Source organism: Symphalangus syndactylus, chromosome 18 (assembly GCF_028878055.3).
Source record: "Symphalangus syndactylus isolate Jambi chromosome 18, NHGRI_mSymSyn1-v2.1_pri, whole genome shotgun sequence".
NCBI classification, from domain to species: Eukaryota; Metazoa; Chordata; class Mammalia; order Primates; family Hylobatidae; genus Symphalangus; species Symphalangus syndactylus.
This window is the reverse complement of record NC_072440.2, coordinates 85,989,326-86,013,811: the sequence shown is the minus strand read 5'-3', so window position 1 is coordinate 86,013,811 and position 24,486 is coordinate 85,989,326. Positions and strand designations below refer to the sequence as shown.

The following is a 24,486-nucleotide window of genomic DNA, read 5'->3' as shown; positions in this document are numbered from 1 at the left end:
ATCTCTAACTCTGACTTCTCTGTCTAAACTACTGTTGCTTGAATTTCCCAAAATACCTGAACTCAATATATCTGAACCTAACTCATAACCTTTCTTTGGCAAGCCTGTTGCTGCTTTCTTATTTTTACTTTACTATTCTATCTCAGGGCCTTATTCAAAGCTCAGGCCTGGATTATCGAGACAGTTTTTGCTAATTCACTGCTCTACTTTGTCTCTCCTTTGAAACAATTTTTACCCACTACCATGAAAATGGCTCTATAGAATCTTTATCGGACAAAGGTAAAATTTCTCAATTCATTATTACCAACCTTCTAAAATCTAGCTTCAACTTGCCTTTCTTCAGACTAACATCTCATTATCCCCCACAAACACTGGTCTCACTAATGTTCCTTGAAAAGCCTGTTTTCCAGCTTCCATAACTTTGCTCTAAATGCCCACCCTCCTTGGCAATACTTTCCCTTCACCTATCCTCCACCCAGCTTTCAGGGTTCGGGTCAAATCCCATGAGGCACTTACTGATCTCTTTGTCTCATGGTAATTGTTGCCTCCTCTGTCCCACTTATCTGGCATTAATCTTATGCTGCCTTCTATCTCTTAAAGGCTATCAACCTTAACACATATATGTATCTAACTTTCCCAGTCCAGCCTGTGAGACGAAGGCAGGTGGGGGCATGTTTCATATTTTATGTGCTTTGGTGACTTCTGCTCAAGATATACTTGTTGACTGACCCATTCACCAATTCTGAAGTCTTTGGTTATATACTCTCTTAATCTTGGACTTTCCACACTGAAAAGTTCTAAGTTTTAAAGTCTACTGTTGGAGATTTCTTGAATCCTGTGATCATTTTTTCTCATTGATCTTTTGCAGAGCTTCTCTACATCATTACATCTTTTTTATAATTACAGCAATGAAGAAGTCCTTGAGGGATTTTAGGTACTGACAATGATGTTGACCAAGAATAGATTAGAGCCATCAATTTTGTTTCAACTACTTTTTGGTTAGTGCCTGACACTCTAATGGCCTTGTTATACTGGTATGACTTAGGTTCCTTTCCTGGTTTTCTGGTTTGTTACTGATACATTTAACTGCATCAACCAATGAGTAAGTCCAGCACTGATCTTCCCCAAATATATCACTTTATATGAGTCCTTACAGCTTGCTATGCCTTTCCCTTATTTTTGGTAAATACTTTAATAGCAGAATTAAGAAATTTAGTACTCAACATACATGGTCCAGAATGGCAATAAGGAGGAGTGATCTATATAAAGGAAGGAAATATGAGAAAAGTGGGAATATTGGGTAAGACTCACATCAATTATTTTCAGAGGCGCAGGATAAAGGCCTTTAGTCTGCTTTCGCACTTTTTCTTCCACTTTTTTGTAAACCTGTTGCCTGACAAATGGAATAGTCATGGCGTACGCTGTCAATTCTGTAAAATAAAATGCTTTTAGATATTTACTATAAAGAGCCTAGATTCCCTTGTTAGTTTATCCTCTAAACTCTATAAAAATGAAGTAATTCTAGCTATCTGCAAGAATTGCTGTTTATTCTGATACACACAATATAAATTTCAACCTAAGCACTACCTTAAACATGCTAAGTGATAAATGTTAAAGCTGGGCCTTGGGTACATGAGTGTTTATAACACTATTATCTAGTCTTTTTGTGTTCATGCTTAACATTTTCTAAAATGAAAAGTTTTCTATGACTCAAGGGTCATCATAAGGAAAAAAAAAGGTTTTAAAAATTGGCTTTAACTGGCTAGTGTAAAGTTGAGGAGTTGTTATATCTCCTAAGGCTGACTTTATGCTTTGAGTAAATAATGCATTTACCACTTCCTCATTTTGAATCTACAGCAAATAAAATTAAATTCCCAGGAAAGAAGCTTTGCCTTTGTTCTTTAACAATGATACTCACTTTCCACCAATCCCTTGTCTCTCTTTGGAGAGATCTTCTTATCAGCTAGTCCTTTGGCGAAAGTAATTGCAACTTCTTCTAGGTATTCCATTGTCCGTTCCTCTGGAGGTTTTAGTCCTGGTCCTATAAAAATGAATGCAACACTGGAATGCAAATCAGGCTTAGACCAGTCCCAGGTAGTGAAAAACCCAGACTTGCCAAAGCCAAAGGCTCTAACACAGCGTTCCATTTCAGACTGGAGACTGGTAGGTGGCAAAGTCATAAACCAAGAACTCAAAGAAGGGAAATCACAATGAATAGAGGAGCAACAATATGCTCTAGGTAGAAAACGCGGTCTTAAACTGTTTCATTTGGCTTCCACTTCTGAGTAGAATGTAGTATGTAACACACACAAAAGGAATGCATTATGTCTACTGCAACCTGCATTCTTGCTGCAAAACTGGAAAGAAAAAAGAACAAATCATGAAACCATTTGTAAAGACACTGGGGAGCTATGGAAGTAACAAGGACAATATGAACTAAAATTCTAGAGAGCAAGAGCCTGTCTTAGCTGAACTGATGATTGCTGATCATTTTCTTTTCAGGGATGTGTAATGCTTTTGGGCATGGACTGAAGACTGGACTTGAGTCAAGCAGAAGGAAAGTGAAACCATCAGAGTTTTTGGTGGTCATGTACAACAGATTAGAAGCTAGAAGAAACCAAGTGCAAAGCCAGTTTTCCCCAAGGAACATTTGTGAAAGTCTAAGATGGTACACAAGGAGGAAGGGGCTAGCTCAGAGAGGTTGAGTGAAATCTCTCATAGTATCATGATGTTTAATAGATAAGGTACTTCTATGGAGAAGGGGGCCTGCAACCAACATGCAACTGATTTTCCACGCAAGGCCTCTGCCAGATCTTGAACCTGCTTGGGGCAAGAGGTTACAGAGCTAGGCTCAAAAAATCTGAAGAACAAGTGCAGTGGCTCATGCCTATAATCCCAGCACTTTGGAAGACTGACACAGGAGGATTGCTCGAGACCAGCCTTGGCAACATAGTGAGACCCCACCTCTATTTAAAAAGAATCCAAAGAACACAATTTATAGTGCTGTGAAAACAGACACCACAGGCACCTACCAGGCTGTCAATCAAAAGTCTGTAAGAACCACATTGGAGGAGGTGGCTGGGGTGAAAATGGCAACCTTGTGCAGTACTGTGGTACTTAGGAAACAAAATCCCAACTGAGGGAACCCACAGCAGACATACAACCAATCTCTCCCTTAAGACATTGACCTATTTTTTTTTTTTTTTTTGAGATGGAGTCTCGCTCTGTAACCTAGGCTGGAGTGCAGCGGTGTGATCTTGGCTCACTGCAACCTTTGCCTCCCAGTTTCAAGCGATTCTCCTGCCTCAGCCTCCCGAGTAGCTGGGATTACAGGTGTATGCCATCGTGCCCAGCTAAATTTTCTATTTTTAGTAGAGATGGGGTTTCACCATGTTGGCCAGGCTGGTCTTGAACTCCTGAGCTCAAATGATCTGCCCGCCTTGGCCTCCCAAAGTGCTAGGATTACAGGTGTGAGCCACCGAGCCTGGACCATTTGACCTATTTTGAACCTGTGTGGGGAAGGAGGAATAATAACTAAGCCCAAAACTTTGGAGTGACGAAAGTTCAGTGTCCACAAAAGTCCTAACACAGTCATAATCCTGAGGGAGGCCAGGGCAGCTGGAATCTGTGATGTGAAATGCTGGAGAGCAGCTGCTGCACAACAGAAGAGCTCCAGAGCTCTAAAGAGGGGTCCTTGAAACTCTGGCCGAGTATTGTTCTGCATGTGCATGAGGGGAAACTATCTGCAGCTGAGGAAAGAACCACCATAAAAGGCATGAAATAAAGCAAGGAAAGAATGACCCATAGCCAGGAGACAGATCAACAAATAGACACAGATCCAGAAATGAAAAAAAATGATAGAATGAGCAGACACGATGTTCAAAAGGCTACTGTAAATTCATTCTGTATGTTACAGAAGGTAGAGGAAAACAGGACGATAATGAGGAGAAACTGAAGATACAAAAGTGAATCAATCCCAGCTACTTGGGAAACTGAGGTGAGAGGATCACTTGAGCCCAGTAGCTCAAGGACCAGACTCGGCAAGACCCTGTCTGAAAAAAAAAGTGAATCACGTGGGATTGGATTAACAGCAGGGATACACTGAAGAGGGAAACATCAGGAAACTTGAATACATGGCAGTAGAAATAACCAGAATGAAAGAAGACCTAAAACAAACAACCCAGAACTTCATTTTTTGGGCAATATCAAATGATCTAACAATGTGAAATTGGAATCTCCAAAAAGGGGAGGGAGACAGAAAAATATTTGAAGAAATAATAGCCAAAGAAGTCTCCAATTTTTACGAAAACTATAAGCCCATATTTCCAAGATGCTCAATGAATCCCAGATATAATAAACTTAAAAAAAAAATCCCAACAAACCAAGGCACATCATAATCAAATTGCTAAAACCAGTCATAAAGGGAAAATCTGAAAGCAGACAGAGGAAGGGAAAGGCACATCATATATAGAAGTATAAAGAAAAGAATGACAGCTGGGCACAGTGGCTCATGCCTGTAATTCCAGTGCTTTGGGAGGCTGAGGCGGGAGGATCACGTGAGCCCAGGGGTTTGAGACCAGCCTGGGCAACACGGTAAGACCTTGTCTCTACAAAAAGAATTTTTTTTTTTAATTAGATGGGCATGGTGGTGCATGACTGTAGTCCCAGCTACTCGAGAGGCTGACGTGGAAAGATTGCTTGAGCCCAGAAGTTCGAGGCTTCAGTGAGTTATGATCATACCACTGCACTTTAACCTGGGCAACAGAGCAAAACCCTGTCTCAAAAAGAAACAAACAAACAAAAAAGTGCCAAGATAAAAGTGACAACAGACTTTTCATCAGAAATTATGCAAGCCAAACACAATGGAGACATTTATAAAGTACCAAAAGAAAAACATTAGCCGGCCAGGTGTGGTGGCTCATGTAATCCCAGCACTTTGGGAGGCTGCGGTGGGCAGATCACTTGAGGTCAGGAGTTCAAGACCAGCCTGGCCAACATGTAGAAACTCTATTAAAAGTACAAAAATTAACCAGGTGTGGTAGTGGGTGCCTGTAATTCCAGCTATTCAGGAGGCTGAGATAGGAGAATCATTCAAACCCGGGAGGCGGAAGTTTCAGTGAGCCGAGATTCTGGGCAACAGGGTGAGACTCTGTCTCAAAAAGAAAAAAAAAAAAAAAAAAAAAAAGGAGAGAAAAAAGAAACATTAGCTATCTAGGAAAAATATCTTTAAAAATGAAGTGGGAAATAGACTTTGTCAGACAAATCAAAAGGTAAGAACAGACCTACACTACAGAAAACACTAAAGGAAGTTCTTCAGGTTGCAAGAAAACCAAATCAGATGGGAATCTGGATCTACCTACACAAAGGATAAAAAGCACTAAAAATGGTAACTATGTGGGCAACTATAAAAAAGATCTTTTCTAATTTTTTATTCTCCTTAAGAGATAATTATCTAAAACAAATATACCAATATATACAAGAATTTATAATGTATGTAGCAGTAAAATGTATAACAACAATAGCAAAAATGGGGAGTATACAAAATAAATGCATACTCTTTTAAGGTTCTGACACCACATGAAAATACTATCAATTGAAAACAGGCCGGGTGCAGTGGCTCACACCTGTAATCCTAGCACTTTGGGAGGCCAAAGCAGGCAGATCACTTGAAGTCAGGAGTTTCAGACCAGCCTGGCCAAGATAGTGAAACCCCATCTCTACTAACATACAAAAATTAGCTGGGTGTGGTGGTGTGCACCTGTAATCCCAGCTACTCAGGAGGCTGAGGCAAGAGAATTGGTTGAACCTGGGAGGCAGAGATTGCAGTGAGTCAAGATCGCACCATTGCAATCCAGCCTGGGCAACAGAGCAAGACTCCATCTCAAAAAAAAAAAAAAAAAAAAGAAAAAAAGAAAGAACATAGACTGTGATAGGTTAAAAATGTATACTGTAAAACCCCAGAGCAACCATTAAAATGGAAAAGCAAAGTAAAAGGCCAGTAATGAAGATAAAAAAAATTTTTTTTTTTTTGAGACGGAGTCTCGCTCTGTCACCCAGGCTGGAGTGCAGTGGCGTGATCTCGGCTCACTGCAACCTTCACCTCCCAGGTTCTAGTGATTCTCCTGCCTCAGCCTCCCAAGTAGCTGGGATTACAGACATGCCACCATGCCACGCTAATTTTTTGTATTTTTAGTAGAGATGAGGTTTCACCATGTTAGCCAGGACGGTCTCCATCTCCTGACCTCGTCATCTGCCCACCTTGGCCTCCCAAAGTGCTGGGATTACAGGCATGAGCCACCGTGCTCGGCCAATAAAAAATTATTAATCCAAAAGAAAGCAGGAAGAAGAAAAAAGGAGCAAAGAACTGATAGGTCACCCTAGAAGGGTTAGAGGACACACCCTTCACCACCACTGTGAGAAATCAATTTGTGAGGTGAGGCCCAGCATCTTTGCTCTGTGGTTGCTTTTCTTTGTAGGTCAGAAATTACAGTAGGAAGTGCTACCATCAGCTGGGATCCCTAAATGCAATGGGGATAAAGGAATCCCGGGGTGGCAGGGCCCAAGTAGCACCATGCCAAATCAAGGTGGGCATGGTTACCGTAATAAATAGTGGAGCCAAAGCAGTAATCAGAATAGTCTGACTTGCCGAGACCTATAGCATTGGGCAGTCGATCGTGGTGTCCCTAGAAAAGAAATAGATGGGCAGTCTACTAAACTCTTACTTGATCTGTATAAGCAGAAGAATTCTAGGTCTGGTAAACAGAAGTATAACTTGAATCACCTGAAGAGAGTCATGGCCCCTTAATCAATTCCAAGAAATGAGCTAGTTTACAGACCCAGAATCTCCTTAATGAAAGGGAAGCTGTGTCCTCTTGAGGAGACTTTCCTGTTTATCTTTCTCCTACCCTTCCCCAAAGGGACCTATGGCTATTTGCCTTGCAGAAGGGGAAACAATGATTTTTTGGGGATTACTAGACACTGGCTTCTGAACTAACACTAATTCCAGGGGACCCAAACTTCGCTGTGGTCCAGTAGTCAGAGTAGGGGCTTATGAAGTCAAGTGATCAATGGAGTTTTATTTCAGGTCTGTCTCAGTGGGCCTAGCAGGTCCCTGAGCCCATCCTGTGGTTATTTTTCCAGTTTCAGAATGTACAATTGGAACAGACATACTCAGCAAGGAGTAATATCACTATATTCTCTGACTTGTAGAGTAAGGGCTACTATGGTGGGAAAGGCCAAGTAAAAGCCACTAAAACTGCCTCTACCTAGAAAACAGTAAACCAAAGCAACACCACAATCCTGGAGGGACTGCAGAGATTAGTGTCACCATCAAGGACTGAAAGAGGTAGGGGTGATGATTCCCACTTCATTCTCATTCAACTTGTCTACTCTGGACAGTGCAGAAAACAGATGGATCTTATAGAATCACAGTGGATTACTGTACATTTAATCAGGTGGCAACTGCAATTCTAACTGGTATTCCAGATGTCGTTTTATTGCTTGAACAAATTAACATACATCCTTGGACCTGGTATGCAGTGACTGATCTGACAAAAGCTTTTTTTTCTTGGTATCTGTTAGTAAAGACCACCAGAAGCAGTTTGCTTTCAGCAATATACCTTCAATGTCTTACCCTTAGGGGTGGGTGTATTGTTTTCAACCATATATCATAATTTAGTCCACAGAGAGCCTGATTACCTTGTCCTTCCACAAGATATCATGCTGGTTCATTACACTGTGATATTATGCTGAATGGATCTGGTGAGCAGAAAGTATTAACTACTCTAGACATACTGGGGGTAAGACGTGTGTGTCAGAAGGTGGGAAATAAATCCCTCCAAAATTCAGGGCCTCCCATGTTAGTGAAATTTCTGGGGATCCAGTGGTCTGGGGCATACAAAGACATCCCTTCTATGGTAAAGCGTAAGTGTTGCACTTGGCCCCTCCTACCACAAAAAAACGCGCAGAACACCTGGTGGGCTGCTTCAGATTTTGGAGACAACATATTACTCATTTGGGTTGCTACTCCAGCCCATTTACTGAGTAACTAAAAAACCTGCTAGTTTAAGTGGGACCCAGAACAAGAGAAGCTGTTCTGCCATTTGGGCCATGTGATTCAAACCTGATGGCGCCTGAAGTGTGGGCAGCAGACAGAGGTGCTGTCTGGAGGAGTCTTCAATAGATCTCTATTAGGTGAATCACAATACAGACCCTTAGGATTTTAGAAAAAGCCCTACCATCCTCTGTGAATAACTACTCTCCTTTTGGGAAACAGTGTTTGGCTTGTTAGTGGGACTTCGTAGAGACTCAAAGCTTAACCATGGGGCATCAAGTTACCAGGTGACCTGAGCTGCCGATCATGAAACAGATGTTGTCTAACCTACTAAGCCATAAAGTGGGGTGTACACGGTAGCATTCCATTATCAAATGGAAGTGGTATATGTAAGACTGGGCGTAAACAGACCCTAAAGGTACAAGCTGCATGAGGAAGTAGCCAAAATACCCCACGGCCCTGTTCTTCTTTGTCTCTCCCAGCCTGCACCTATGGCCTCATGGGGAGTTCTCCATGGCCAGTTGATTGGTAAAGAAAAACTCAGGCCTGGTTTGTAGATATTTCTGTGTGATATGCAGTTACCACCTGCAAGTGCACAGCTGTAACACTACAGTCCCTTCTGGGACATCCCTTAAGGACAGTGGTGAAGGGATAGCCTCCCAGTGGGCAGTACTTCTGGCAGTGCACCTGGTTGTTCATTTTGTCTAGAAAGAAAAATGGCCTGAGCTAAGGGTCTACTCTGATTCATAGGCTGTGGCCAATGGTTTGCCTGGATGGTCAGGAACTTGGAACACAGATGAAAAACTATTGGCAAGGTGTTATGGGCTGAATTGTGTCCCCCCTACCCCATTCATATGTTGAAGTCCTATCCTCCAGTATCTCAGAATGTGATTATAATTGGGGACAGGGCCTTTAAAGAAGTGATTAAGTTAAAATGAGGCCATTAGGGTGTGCCCTAATCCAATCTGACTGGTGTCCTTATAAGAAGAAAAAATTTGGACACACAAAGGAGATGCCAGGGATGTGCAGACACAGTAAGAAAGCAGTGCCATCTGCAAGCCAAAGAGAGAAGCCTCAGAAGAAACCAAACCTGCTAACACCTGACCTTAGACTTCCAGTTTCCAGAAATGCGAGAAAACATGTTAAGTTTCTGTTGTTTAAACCACTCAGTCTGGTATTTGTTATGGCAGCCCTAGCAAACTAATATACAAGGACACCTGGGGAATAGGTCAGTGGATAGACCTCTCTGAATAGGCAAATAATGTGAAAACACTTGTGTCCCATTAAATGCTCATCAAAGAGTGACCTCAGCCGAGGATTTCAATGATCAAAGTGGATGGGATGACTCGTTCTATGGATACCAGTCAGCATCTTTCCCCAGTCACTCTTATCACTGCTTCATGAACAGTGGCCATGATGGTGGGTGTGGAGGTTATGCATGGGCTTAGGCAATCTGGACTTTCACTTACCAAGGCCTATCTGGCTACAGCCACTGTTGAGTGCCCAATCAGCCAGTAGCAGAAATCTACACTGAATCCCTCATATGGAGAGTCTCCAGGGTGATCAGGGAGCCACCTTGTGGCAGGCTGAATACTTTGCACTGCTTCTGTCATGGAAAGGGCAGTGCTTTGGTTCTTACTGGAACATTTACTGTGAATATCAATTTGCCTTCCTGGCATGCAATGCTTCTGCCAAAACTACCATTTGTGGATTTACAGAGTGCCTTATGGTATCCCACACCATTATGGTATCCCACAAAGCACTGCTTCTTATCAAGGAACTCACTTCTCAGTAAGTGAAGTGCAGCAATGGGCCATGCTCACGAAACACTGATCTTACTACATCACTGGGAAGCAGTTGGCTCGACAGAATGGTGGGATGGACTACAGAAGACTCCATCACAGTGCCAGCTAAGTGGCAGTATTTTGCAGAGTCAATGTCCTCCAGGATGCTGCAAATGTTTTAAATCAGCTTCCAGTACAGGGTGCTACTTTTCCCAGAGCCAGGATTCGTGAGTCCAGAAATCAAGGAGAGCAAACAGAAATTACCCAGTTCACTATTACCCCTAGTGATCTAATCTACCAGCAAAATTTCTGCTTCTTGTCCCTGCAACTTTGGGCTCTGCCTGTCTAGAGGGCTCAGTTCCAAAGGGAGGAATGCTTCTACCAGGAGACACAACAATGATTCTACTGAACTGTTAGTTAAAACTGACATCTGGCCACTTTGGGCTCCTCATGCCTCGGCATCAACAGGCAGCAGAGGGCAGGTACTGTACTGGCTTGGGTGATTAATCTTGATTGCCAAGGGGAAATTAGGTTGCTACTATACAACAGAGGTAAGAAAGAGTATGTCTCAAATGTGGCAGATCTCTTAGGGTGTCCCTTAGTACTAATATGACCTCTAATTAGTCAGTAGAAGATCACAACTCAACTCACACAGGACTGCTAGTGGCCTAGAAGACATTTTAGGAATGAAGGTCACCCCACCAGGCAAAGAACTAGGACAAACTGAGGTACTTCCTGAGGGCAAAGGGAATATGAAAAGGGGAGTAGAAATATCACCCTTTCCACACCAAACCTGGTACACAGCCAGTGCATTGCAGTGTCATCTGAGGGAGCTGTAGTCAAGGACTTGGGTCTCCGGGGCTGGCTAAGCTCTTACACAAATGTGCATTCCTAGCCTAGATGCCTTCTATTCCTAGGTCTTTTTATATGGGGACTTTGGCTGAGGCCTTCTTCAGGTGCCTCTGCTGAGACCTTGTCAAAGGAGGAAGGGGAAATCTTTTATTTATTTATTTATTTATTTATTTTTTTGAAATGGAGTCTCACTCTGTTGCCCAGGCTGGAGTGCAGTGGCACAATCTCGGCTCACTGCAACCTCTGCCTTCCAGGTTCAAGTGATTCTCCTGCCTCAGCCTCCTGAGTAGCTGGGATTACAGGCATGTGCCACCACGCCTGGCTAATTTTCATATTTTTAGTGGAGATGAGGTTTCGCCATGTTGGCCAGGCTGGTCTCAAACTCCTGACCTCAGGTGATCTGCCCGTCTCGGCCTCCCAAAGTGCTGGTATTACAGGCATGAGCCACTGCACCTGGCCAGAAGGGGAAATCTTAAAGACACTTCTCCCAGTCTACTCCACCTCACTCTCCTCACCCAGGGTCCATAAAGCCGCAGGAACCTTTTGTTCAGGGCTTTCGCAACAGTGAGATGTCCCCCACTTGTATGCTAATCTACCAGATCCTCAACCAGTGTACCATTCCATGGGGAAAATGGTATAGGGAGGAGCTGGCACTTTCTCTGGTTTTAGCCTTTTGTGTAAACTATCATATTAAGTGAATAAAGGCTCCACTGTTACTTTCCTTTTGGGTTGTTTAATTATTTACTCTGATATTTGATAGCTCAGTTCTCTTTCCAGATCAGCTGAATACTGATCTGGAAATATTATAAATATTCATTTCTGAATACAGTAATGAATACTGTACTATTTATGAGGGTTTCTTTATTTTGTTATGAATGTATATAATTAACCAAATATTTGTGTTTCTTCTCTATCTCCTTATCATCTAATATAAGATGTATCCATAAGTTAACTTTAAATCATAGCATTTATGTTACAGAATATGAGAGAAGAGTGAATTTCACCCAAGGGCTCTGCATCCTCTTCTAGGGAAAGGATTAGTGTATTTTTGGTTGTATAAAGGAGAATTGCATTATGTCAGGATAAAGTATGACTCTTGTCATTGCCTTTATTTGAAGACTAAGTATGGCTTTAGGAGATGTGTATGGGTGTCAAATAGACAAGGGGTGGAGTATGATAGTCTTCAGATACATCAACTTGGCTAGGCTACAGCCCAGTTATTCAATAAACATTAACCTAGATGTTACTATGAAGGTATTTTATAAGTGATTAAAGTCCTATCAGCTGATAAACTATCAATATCAGGAATGAATGAGGAGACATCAGTATAGAGTATAAAAACATTAAAATGACAAGTATTATGGACAGCTTTATTGCAATAAATTTGGCAAATTGTTAATAGATGAAATGAACAAATTATTTGAAAGACACAAACTACTACTATAGATTACTTTAGAATGGAGAACCTGAATAGCCCTATATCTATTAATTGAATTCATAAGTAAAATTTTCCCAACAAAGAAAACTAGGAGCCCAGGAATTACAGGTTAATTCTATCAACTATTTAAGAAATAATAGCAACTCTACATAAAATCTTCCAGAAAATATAAAAGGAGGCCAGGCACAGTGGCTCACACCTGTAATCCCAGCACTTTGGGAGGCTGAGGCAGGTGGATCATGAGGTCAGAAGATTGAGACCATCCTGGCCAACATGATGAAACACCGTTTCTACTAAAAATACAAAAATTAGCCCAAGATCTCACCACTGCACCGCTCCAGCCTGGCGACAGGGTGAGACTCTGTCTAAAAAAAAAAAAAAAAAAAAGAGAGGAGAGAACACTTCTCAATTCATTTTATGAAGCCAGCATTATCCTGATGCCAACACCACGCAAAAATATCATAAGAAAATTATCCTTGAGACTTTATCCCTCATGACGACATAAAAATCCTTTATACTATATGACAACAAAATGGAGTTTATTCCAAGAAGCAAGGCTAGTTCAATATTCAAAAATCAATGTGACTGACATTATTAATAGACTAAAAAAGAAAAAAAAACCCCACAATTATCTCCGTAGATGGAGAAAAGGCATGACAAAATTCAATACTCATTCTCAGCAAACCTGATAAAGAGCACATATGAAAAACCTACAACTAACATCATACTTAATACTGAATGCTTTCCTCCTAAGACTGGGAACAAGTTGACAATACTTGTTCTCATGACTTCTATCCAATATTGTACAAAGGTCTTAGACATTGTGGTAAGTCAAGAAAAAGAAATAAATGGCATCTATATTGGAAAGAAAGAAGCCAAACTGTCTTTACTTATAGACAACATAATTTATCTATGTAGAAAATCCTCAGGAATCTATCAAAAAAAAAAAAAAGGCTACTCGAACTAGTAAATGAATTTAGCTAAACCACAAGATACAAGGTCCATGTCCAAAAATCTTTGTATTTCTATATTCTAGAGAGAAATTAAAGTTAAAAAAGTAAAACAGCCTACAAGTATGAAATACCTAGGCATAAATTTAACAAAATGTGTTCAAGATCAATTCACTGAAAAGTACCAAACACTGCTGAGAGAAATTTAAAGACCTAAATAAACAGAGAACTTTACCATGTTCATGGATGAAATGACTCAATATTTTTAAGCTATCAATTCTCCCCAAATTTATATACTGATTCAATGCAATTCCAATAAAAATCCTAGCAGGTATTTTTGTAGATATGGACAAAATGATTATAAAATTTATACACAAATGCAAAGGAACTAGTATGAGCAAAATAATTTTGAAAGAAGAGACCTGAGTTGGAGGACTTACACTGCTTAATTTCAGGATTTCCTATAAAAATACAATAATCAAGACAGTGTGGTATTGGTTTAACAAAAGACATATAGATAACTAGGAATAGGAAATCCAATTGGCCCAAACAGATAAGATCGGTTGATTTTTGATCAAGGGGTCAAAGTAGTTCACTGAGGAAATAGTAGTCTTCTCAACAAATGGTGCCAGGACATTTGGATACTCATATGCAAAAAGGGAAGAAAAGGCCCTCAATCCTTACCTCACACCATATACAAACTTGAAATGAATCACAGACCAAAATGTAAGAGCTAAAACTAGAAAATTTCTAGAAGAAAGTATACAGGAACATCTTAGTGATAATGAGTTAGAAAAATACTTTTTAGATCTCACACGAATAGAATGATCCATAAATACTTCAAATGGATCACAGACCAAAATGTAAGAGCTAAAACCAGAAAATTTCTAGAAGAAAGTATACAGGAAAATCTTAGTGATCTTGAGTTAGAGAAATATTTTTTAGATACCACACTAACAGCATGATCCATAAAAGAGAAACTTGATAAACCAGACTTCATTAAAATTAAGAATTTCTGCTCTTATATAGTGAAAAGATAAGCCACAGACTGTAAGGAAATATTTGCAAATCATATATTTGATAAAGGACTCATATCCTAATATATAAAGAACTCTGAAAACTCAATAATAGGAAAAACAACTCAGTCCAAGAAAATGGGCAAAAAATTTGAACAGATGCTTCTTTATCAAGTAAGATATACAGATATTCAATATCTTTGGTAATTAGGGTAATATAAAAATCACAATGAAATATGACTATATTCCAGCTGGGTGTGGTGGCACATGCCTGTAATCTCAGCACTTTGGGAGGCCGAGGCGGGTGGATAACTTGAGGTCAGGAGTTTGAGACCAGCCCTGACAACATGGTAAAACCCGATCTCTACTAAAAATACAAAAATTAGTTGGACATGGTGGTGGGCGCCTGTAGTCCCAGCTACTTGGGACGCTGAGGCAGGAGAATCGCTTGAACCTGGCAGGCAGAGGTTGCAGTGAGCCAAAATTGTTCCACTGCACTCCAGCCTGGGCAACAGAGTGAGACTGTGTCTCAAAAAAAAAAAAAGAACTGTTACTACATTCCTGTTACAATGTCTAAAATTAAGAAGATTGACCATGCAAAGTGGTTGGTACCTAGAACTCTCATACACTGCTCGTGGGAATGCAAAAGAGTATAACCACTTTGGGAAAACAGTCTGACAGAAAAGCAAACACATACCTAGCACATGCTAGTGGCACGTGGCTCGTAATCCCGGCTTCTTGGGAGGCTGAGGCAGGAAGATTGTTTGAGCCCTGGAGTCTGAGGCCAGCCTGGGTGACATAGCAAGACTCAAAGTCTCATCTCTAAATTTTTTTTTTTCTTCCCAGAGATAAGGTCTCCCTCTGTCACCCAGGCTGGAGTGCAGTGGCCCCATCATAGCTCAATGTGACTTCAAACTCCTGGGTTCAAGCAATCCTCCTGCCTCAGCCTCCCTAGTAGCCAGGACTACCGCCATGTGCCACCACACCCAACTAGTTAAAACTTTTTATTTTGTTGAGACAGAGTCTTGTTATGTTGCTCAGGCTAAACTTTTTTTTTTCAAAAGCTAATATATATCTGTTATATGGACTAGCCAATCCACTCTTCAGTACTTACCCAACAGAAATGAAACATTTGTCCATATAAAGACTTTTTTTTTTTTTTTTGAGACAGTCTCGCTCTGTCACCCAGGCTGGAGTGCAGTGGCACAATCTTGGCTCACTGCAACCTCCACCTCCTGGGTTCAAGCGATTCTCCTACCTTAGCCTCCCGAGTAGCTGGGACCACAGGTGCACACCACTACACCCAGCTAATTTTTGTATTTTTAGTAAAGACGGGGTTTCGCCATGTTGGCCAGGCTGGTGTTGAACTCCTGACCTCAGGTGATCAGCCTGCCTCAGCCTCCCAAAGTGCTGGGATTAGAGGTTGAGCCACCACGCCCAGTCACGCACACATGAAGACTTAAAGATGAATGTTCATAGCAGTTTTATTCAGAATAGCCCTAAATTAGAAACAACTCAAATGCTCATCATTTGGTGAATGGATAAACAAACTATGGTACATTTCTACAATGGAGTAACACTCAGCAATAAGAAGGAACAAACTGCTGATATATGCAACAGTATGGATGCATCTCAAAAGCATTATGCTAAGTGAACTAAGATTAAAACAAGCTACATACCAGAAATGTTCAAAAATTTTTTTTTAAAAGATGGCATCTCACTCTGTTGCTCAGGCTGGAGTGCAGTGGTGTGATCATAGCTCACTACAGCCTTGAACTTCTGGGCTCAAACAATATTCCTGCCTCAGCCTCCTGACTAGCTGAAACTACAGGTATACACTATGATACCCAGCTAATTGAAAAAAAAAAATCTTTTTTAAGAGATGGGATCTTGCTCTGTTGTCCAGGCTGGTCTTGAATTCCTGGCCTCAAGCAATTCTCCCATCTCAGCCTCCCAAAGTGCTATGATTACAGGTGTGAGCCACCATGCACGGCTACTTTTGGATTGTGGCAGTGTTTACACAGCTATACACATTTTCAAAACTCACATTATACATTAAAAGTTGGTCAATTTCACCAGACACAGTGGCTCACACCTGTAATCTCGGCACTTTGGGTGGCTGAGGGAGGAGGATTACTTGAGCCTGGAGTTTGAGACTAGCCTGGACAACAGAGTGAGATCTCGTTTCTACAAAAAATAAAAAATTAGCTGGTGTAGCAGCGTATGCCTGTGGTCTCAGCTACTCGGGGGGCACAAGTGGGAAGATCATTTGAGCCCAAAAAGTTGAGGTTGCAACAAGCTATATTCATACCACTATACTCCAGTCTGAGCAACAGAGTGAGACCCCAACATGCACGCACACACACACACACACAAAATTAATACATTTACTATTATGTAAATAATATCTAAATAATGCTGATTTTCAATAAATATAAGAGGGTGATGAACAGCCAAGTCAGAATAGTGGCTTCTTTGGATAAAGGGAGGCAAAGAAACTGAATGGGAGGAAGTAGCCCATCAGTAGATGTCAATTATTGTTAATATTCTCAGGTTGGTGTTTCATTTATTATATTACTAAAACAGACACAAGAAACTGAAGGAAGGTTATGCATGGATAATGATACAGGTAATTTAAGAACCAAAAATAATGACTTGACTGAATTCTGTACTCCTAATGTTCTAATTATAAAGCAAAATAAAAATCAGGGTGATGTTGAAAATGATTTAGGATTAGTTATTTTAGAAAACTTCCTTCCTTAGAATAATGACTCATTTCTTAAGAGTTTGAGCTTCACTCTGTGCTTCCTGTGATATTCAGGAGGTTAACTGTTTTTTCTTTTGAGATGGGAGTCTGGCTCTATTGCCCAGGCTGGAGCGCAATGGCATGATCTTGGCTCACTGCAACCTCAGCCCCACCAGGTTCAAGCAATCCTCCTGCCTCAGCCTCCCAAGTAGCTGGGACTACAGGTTTGCGCCACCACACCCGGCTAATCATTTTTAGTGGAGACAGGGTTTCACCATGTTGGCAAGGCTGGTCTCAAACTCCTGACCTTAAGTGATCTTCCCGCCTCAGGCTCCCAAAGTGCTGGGATTACAGGTGTTGAGCCACCGTGCCTGGCCCAAGAGGTTAACTCTTTAAGAAAATAAGTAACTTTATAAGGCCCGACTCTGAGATGTGCTAACACTTACCCAGGGGTTCCACCAATTGGTCAACCAGTCCCATTTTCTTTGCCCTGTCTGCACGAATGCTTCTACCAGTCAGCATCATGTCCAAAGCAGCAGGCACACCCACCTAACAGGCAAGCAAGGATGAGAATATAGGGGGAAAAAAATCAGGGTGATAATTATATAGTTTACAAATCATCAAATGAACAAATATTAAAATGAGAAAAGTCAAGCCATATGTTTATGCTATTTGTCAATAGCATAGATAAGTTATATTTAATATACTGATATACACTTGGGTAACTTTGGGGATTAGATACCCCTAGCTGAAGCAAAAATGTCTGTATCTCTTAATTCAATATATAGGATTCTTATACTAATAAGGTAAAGAATTTCGTGTTTCCTAAAATTGTACATTTCTGTTATTCTGAGGGTTTTTTTTCTATCATTTATATAATATTTAAAATTCTGGCCAGGCACGGTGGCTCACACCTGTAATCCCAGCACTTTGGGAGGCCAAGGCAGGAGGGTCACCTGAGGTCAGGAGTTTGAGACCTGCCTGGCCCGACATGGTGAAATCCTGTCTTTACTAAAAATACAAAAAATTAGCTGGGTGTGGTGGGGCACACCTGTCATTCTAGGTACTCGGGAGGCTGAGGCACAAGAATTGCTTGAATCCGGAGGTGGAGGTTGCAATGAGCCGAGATCACGCCACTGTACTCCAGTCTGAGCAACAAGAGTGACTCTGTCCCAAAAATAAAATAAAATAAAATTCTCATACTGAAACTAGCGAAGACTCTGAGAAACCTGATAGTTTTGACAAAGTCTTTAAAAAGAATTTTAAGCTTAACAAAAATAGAACTTAGCTAGGGCCGCTTATATGGCATACTAGAAGAATGGCTTCTAGCAACATTCAAATACCAGCTATAGTTTAAGAAAAAAAAAGAAGAAAGAAACTCAGCAAATATTTTTGATACACATATATGCATATTCATTCTTTCAATAAATCCTTTTGACATTCCTATGAAGGAAAGCACATTATTATTATTAGAAAATTAACACCATAAACCTTGTTTTCTTTTGTGCTCAATTGAGATCAACTTCCCTGCAAAGAGTATTTCTGTTGAGCCTTGTTTTCACTGAGGAATCTAAAGTGCCAGAAGCTGTGAGGTTCAGTGGGCCCTTGAGTTGACATTAAGATTGCTCTACAGCATCCAGGTCTGACTGTCCTTCCCTTCTCCTTGGAATTCAAAGCCTGCTGAGCCTCTTTTGGTTCCATACAACACAGCAATGAGAACATCCAAATCAGACAATGAGGGAAAAGGTCTGCCTCTTATATATGTTATGAAATATTAATATGACTCATGGTTTTGAAAAACTATTAAGACGGTACTATGTGGAAAAGGAACCAATTAAACCATAAGCTCCAGAAAAGCAAGACATGCATCTTAGTTATCTTTATCCTTCCTCAGAGACTAACAAAGGACCTTGATCAATAATTCTGTGGAATCAGGCCAGGCGTGGTGGCTCACGCCTGTCGTCCTAGCACTTTGGGAGGCCGAGGTGGGAGGATTACCTGAGGTCGGGAGTTCAAGACCAGCCTGGCCAATGTGGTGAAACTCCATCTCTACTAAAAAATATAAAAAATTAGCTGGGTGCAATGGTGCACGCCTGTAATTCCAGCTATTGGGGAGGCTGAGGCAGCAGAATCACTTGAACTTGGGAGGAGAAGGTTGCAGTGAGCTGAGATCCCACTACTGCACTCTAGCCTGGGCTACAGAGCGAGACTTTGTCTGAAAAAAAAAAAAAAAAAATCCGTGGAATTGAAAAAATAAGTACCAGGAATAAAGTCTGTCATTGACCCTGTACACTCATATTTTATTTGGTTTTTTAACTCTACAATGAATGCCCATATTGTGCATTTTATACAAGAAAACAGATCTAAAGAGGGCATATAGGTTCACAAAGGGGATGTTAGACTCACCATTTTGGGCAGCCTTTGTGTGCCTCCTGCTCCTGGTAAGATCCCCAGCAAGACTTCAGGGGTACCTAAGACTGTTTTTCTGTCTTTTGTTGCTATTCTGTATTGGCATGAAATGGCAAGCTTTGAACAAATGAAAGAAAATTAGAATGTTAGAAAATGTAACTTAGTAGCAACTTGAGATGGATAAGGGTCTAAAGATTACTTATAAAGCAGGAATGCGCTCACAGAATAAACTGAAATTCCTTAGGCTGGCATTTAATAATTTCTAGAATTTACCTTTTTAGCCTTTTTTCATACTTTTCCTCTAATTTACTAACCTCTTTTTGGGCCGTAGATTTCCTAAAAAATCTACTGAAAGCTGGAGAAACTCTCAAGAGAAAAATGCACACACAATTTTATATGGACCCCAGGTTAAAGAGCCCTGGACTCTCCAATCAAGCACGTCTACTTATGGTGTCCTAGTTGGCTTTGCTTTTGCCTTTGCTCACACCATACCATATGTGGAATTGTTTTTCCCTCCATATTCTGGTTAATCAAATTCTGCTTATAGTTTGGGACCAGGCACAGGTTTTCTTAATTAATATAGTCATGTGTCACATAATGAGGGGGATATGTTCTGAGAAATGTGTTATTAGGCAATTTTGTTGTTGTGTGAACATCGTAGAGTGTAATTACACAAACCCAGATGGCAGAGCCTGCTACACTTCTAGGCTATATGGGATAACCTGTTGCTCCTAGTCCAGCAGTCCCCAACCTTTTTAACACCAGGGACTGATTTTGTGGAAGATAATTTTTCCAAGAATTGGTGGTGGGGTGGGAGGGAGTGGTTTCAGGATGAAACTGTTCCACTTCAAATCATCAGGCATTAGAGGCCAATGGAGTGGGCAACCTGGATCTCTCTCATGTGCAGTTCACAACAGGGTTCCAGCTCTTATGAGAATCTAATGCCACTGTTGATATGACAGGAGGTGGAGCTCAGGCGGTAATGTTCACTCACCCACTGCTCACCTCCTGCTGTGGGGCCCAGTTCCTAACAGGCTATGGCCTGGGGATTGGGGACCCCTGTCCTAAGGGGCTACGAACCTGGACAGCATGTGACTATTGAATACTGTAGGCAACTGTGGCAAAGTGATAAGCATTTCTGTATCTAAACACAGAAAAGGTATAGAAAAATGTAGTGTTACAGTCTTATACAACCACTGTTGTATATGCAATTGGTCATTGAAACGTTATGTGGTAAATGACTGCATATGTGAAAGTGTCTGGCACAGAGTTCAGCATGTGAAAAGTGCTCAACGAATGTTTCCTTTTCCTCTTCTTTTTTTTTCCTACATGTTTGGGTTTAGTAAGCATCTCTTCTTTCAAATCTTCTATTATTTACCATCTTTACTATTGACAAAGCACTTATATTATGCTTTGTGTGTCTCAACCAGACTTAAGTAGCTTAAGAGCCTAGATCACACTTCTGAATCTTTGCCCTGCAAACTTGAACCAGATTTTTACAACTGAAAAGGACATTAGAGATGCAGTTCAAATGAAAACATCACAGTTTCATTTACTTGCTCTGTGCCACTTGCTCTGTGTCATGTGGATTAAGGATTAACACCTATCCAGAAGTTTGATAACTAAAAACAAAGCTAGCTAGGCACGGTGGCTCACACCTGTAATCCCAGCACTTTGGGAGGCCGAGGCAGGAGGATCACTTGAGGTCAGGAGTTTGAGACCAGCCTGGCCAACATGGTGAAACTCCATCTCTACTAAAAATACAAAAATTAGCTGGGCATGGTGATGCACACCTGTAATCCCAGCTACTGGGGAGGCTGAAGCAGGAGAATTGTTTGAAGCCGGGAGGCGGAGGCTGCAGTGAGCCAAGATCGTGCCATTGCACTCCAGCCTGGGAGACAAGAGCAAAATTCCATCTCAAAGCAAAAAACAAAAAACAAAGCTGATTCTCCTCCAGAAACTTTTTCCAGGCAAAGCAGTAGCCTAAGGGTTTACAGCTGATGAATGCCACCAATGAGTTGGACAGTGTCTCAATAACTTTAGAATATCTATACCTCAAGTCCTCCTCCCAGGCAGGATCCATTGATGGCAGCCACAATAGGCTTTGTGGACTTTTCAAGTTTCTCAACTATTCTCTGTGCTTCTTGTGATAGCTGTGTTACTTCTTGAAGGGTCTTGTAAGCGGCTAACATGCTGCATTATCCATAAAAGTAGAGAACAGAGAAAAAGACAAAACTATAACTTATTTGGTTCAATACTTATTCACTATACACTTATCCTATCATGCACCAATATTTGGTGATGAATCTTCAAATACTCGGAAGGTTAAGAACGATTTTGCTTCAAATAGCACAATAGCAGCAACATCATCTCTCCATAAAGAGTGTTAAACTTCGGTGAAACCCCGTCTCTACTAAAAATACAAAAAATTAGCCGGGCATAGTGGCGGGTGCCTGTAGTCCCAGCTACTAGGGAAGCTGAGGCAGGAGAACAGTGTGAAACCAGGAGGCGGAGCTTGCAGTGAGCCGAGATCGTGCCACTGCACTCCAGCCTGGGCGACAGAGCGAGACTCCATCTCAAAAAAAAAAAAAAAAAAATTCTGGACCCAGAAAACATAAATGTGTTGCATAATTTATTTTTACTTCTGTAATAAATCATTAAATTACAAAGCTTGGTACAAGGGAAAATCATCTTTGGTAAATTACTTCACTATCAGATTAAACATTTCACTATCAGGTAAACAGCAATAAAAATGACAAAAGAAAAGCTTCCAAGTTGTTTAGAGAAATCTAAAACATTTTAACAGATCCCCCTAATGATTAAAAATGACCAGGTAGGCCAGGCATGGTGGCTCATGCCTGTAATCCCAGCACTTTGGGAGGCCAAGGCAGGTGGATCACCTGAGGTCAGGAGCTCGAGACCAGCCTGGTCAACATGGTGAAACCGCATCTCTACTAAAAATACAAAAATTAGCTGGGCATGGTGGTGCATTCCTGTAGTCCTGGCTACTCAGGAGGCTGAGGCAAGAGAATCACTGGAACCCGGGAGGTGGAGGTTGCAGTGGGCTGAGATCGCACCACTGTACTCCAGCCTGGGCGGCAGAGGGAGACTCCGTCTCAAAAATAAATAAGTAAATAAAAATGATCGGGTGCAATGATGTTCCACTCAATGTCCTTTAATTTCAGTTTGTTTCATTTGCTACTTTGTGAACACATTTAGGATATGGATTTTGTACTTCTGACCAAGGATAACTAGTATATTCTGTAATTTTATACACTGAGAGTTGCTCAGCTGGCCTCATAGAAGCTACATGTATTTTCCTCTGGATATAGGTAGCTACTGCCAGGTACATCAGTGTCTTTTTAGACTTTATAAATGTTCTGTTTAATGTTGATTTTTTAGAAGACGCAAAATTATCTTATCAAGTGGTTTTTCTTCTAGCTGAATTATTTGTGTCTAACAAGAGACTGATTACTACACATAAATAATTACGCTTTCAGTACAAATTACTAAACCTACAATGCTGGCTATCATTGTCTAAAACACAAATAACATAACAAATACCCATATTTTAACGGAATTGACAACATTTTAACCTATTAAACTGACACTAAAATATCATTTCCCCTCTTTATGTATGTGTAAACAATTCTAAGTTAATGTAAGCACACATTCCACCATTTAGCAGAGGAAAAGAAAATAGTAGCTGCATCTGTAAAGCTGCCTTTAACAATCAAGTCCTACCACCCACTTCATTTCCCCGAAGCAGCCATCTTCATGTTTGTAGTGTCTCCTTCCAGACCAACTACGATTGTGTCCATAAATAGTATCAAGAATTATTCCATGTTTGGTTTTAAAACATTTATAGAAACTATATACTGTATGAAACATTCTGCAATTTGCTTTTCTTTTAACTTAACCTTATGTTTTTGAGTTCTAACATCATCTTGTGGATCTAGTTAATTCCTTTTACCTGTTTTGTAGTATTCTATTGTGTGAATAGTCCACATTTTACTTACCCACTTTCCTACTGACTGACATTTGGTTTTAAATTCTTCATCATTTTACACTATACGGACCAAACATCCTTGTACACTGGTTCTTATAAACAAGGGGTGAGATTTCTCTAGATCACATGATGTGTGTGTGTGTATATATATGTGTGTGTGTGTATATATATGTGTGTGTCTGTGTATATATATATATATATATATACTGTGTGTGTGTGTGTATATATATATATATATATACTGTGTGTGTGTGTATATATATATATATAGATATAGATATACACTTTTTTTTTTAAAGACAGTCTCACTCTGTCACCCAGGCTGGAGTGCAGTGGTGCGATCTCGGCTCACTGCAACCTCTGCCTCCCAGGGTCAAGGGATTCTCGTGCCACAGCCTCCTGAATAGCTGAGATTACAAGCATGTGCCACCATGCCTAATTTTTGTATTTTTAGTGGAGACAGGGTTTCACCATGTTGGCCAGGCTGGTCTTGAGCTCTTGGCTTCATGTGATCCATCTGCCTTGGCCTCCCAAAGTGCTGGGATTACAGGCAAGAACCACCACACCCAGCCTGATATGTACATTTTCAATTTTACAGGCCTGTGTCACTGTGCCCAGCACTTCTACTTTCTTTTAAAAGGAGAAATTATTAGGCCTAAGAAACACACTATTAACCAAGATAAAAGGTGACTTCAAGTTTCCTAAAACTTACTTGATATCAGCACCTGCAATAAAGCAGCCTGGCTTTGATGAGATAATGACGGCACTTCTAATTTGATCACTAGCCCAGATTTCATTCATAACTTCTGAGAACTCTGAATGCAGCTCTTTACTCAGTGTATTTACCTGCCAAAGGGAAATATATACAGGTAAGGGTTTAAATTTGAAGCACCGGATGTACATACCACCATCAAATGCCATTTTGATTATAAGAAATATACTTATCCAGCAGAAATATACTGTTAGAAGAGAGTAAGAAATACCATTCTCCCAGCAAGTCAGTAGCTTTCTATTCAGGCAGCTTTGGCCCACTATAAGCACCCCTTCCTTTAAAAATAGGTCTTCTCAAAGGAGGAACTCAGGGTCATCCTCAGAGTTTGAATCATATGTAGGCTATAAACAAATAGGTCTACAAACATTTATTGGCATGGAAAAAATCTGTATAACGTTAAGAAAAAAATGAAATACAAATAAGACATCTAGGCCAGGAATGGCGGCTCATCCCTGTA

The 24,486-nt window shown here is 40.7% G+C and overlaps 2 protein-coding genes across 2 annotated transcripts in view; both read right to left on the bottom strand.

Annotated features, from left to right (window-relative positions):
- The window catches only part of ASXL2 (ASXL transcriptional regulator 2), a 555,729-nt gene that overhangs the window by 486,972 nt on the left and 44,271 nt on the right, over positions 1-24,486 (bottom strand). The gene's annotated exons all lie outside the window — the stretch shown is intronic.
- Positions 1-24,486, bottom strand: part of HADHA (hydroxyacyl-CoA dehydrogenase trifunctional multienzyme complex subunit alpha) — a 55,820-nt gene that overhangs the window by 23,861 nt on the left and 7,473 nt on the right. The window contains exons 4-9 of the mRNA XM_055252970.2: positions 23,970-24,103; positions 21,303-21,441; positions 19,246-19,365; positions 17,286-17,388; positions 1,919-2,041; positions 1,312-1,430 (exon numbers count right to left, since the gene is read on the bottom strand). Of these exons, the coding sequence (XP_055108945.1) occupies positions 1,312-1,430; positions 1,919-2,041; positions 17,286-17,388; positions 19,246-19,365; positions 21,303-21,441; positions 23,970-24,103 (738 nt within the window). The remainder of the gene's footprint in view (positions 1-1,311; positions 1,431-1,918; positions 2,042-17,285; positions 17,389-19,245; positions 19,366-21,302; positions 21,442-23,969; positions 24,104-24,486) is intronic.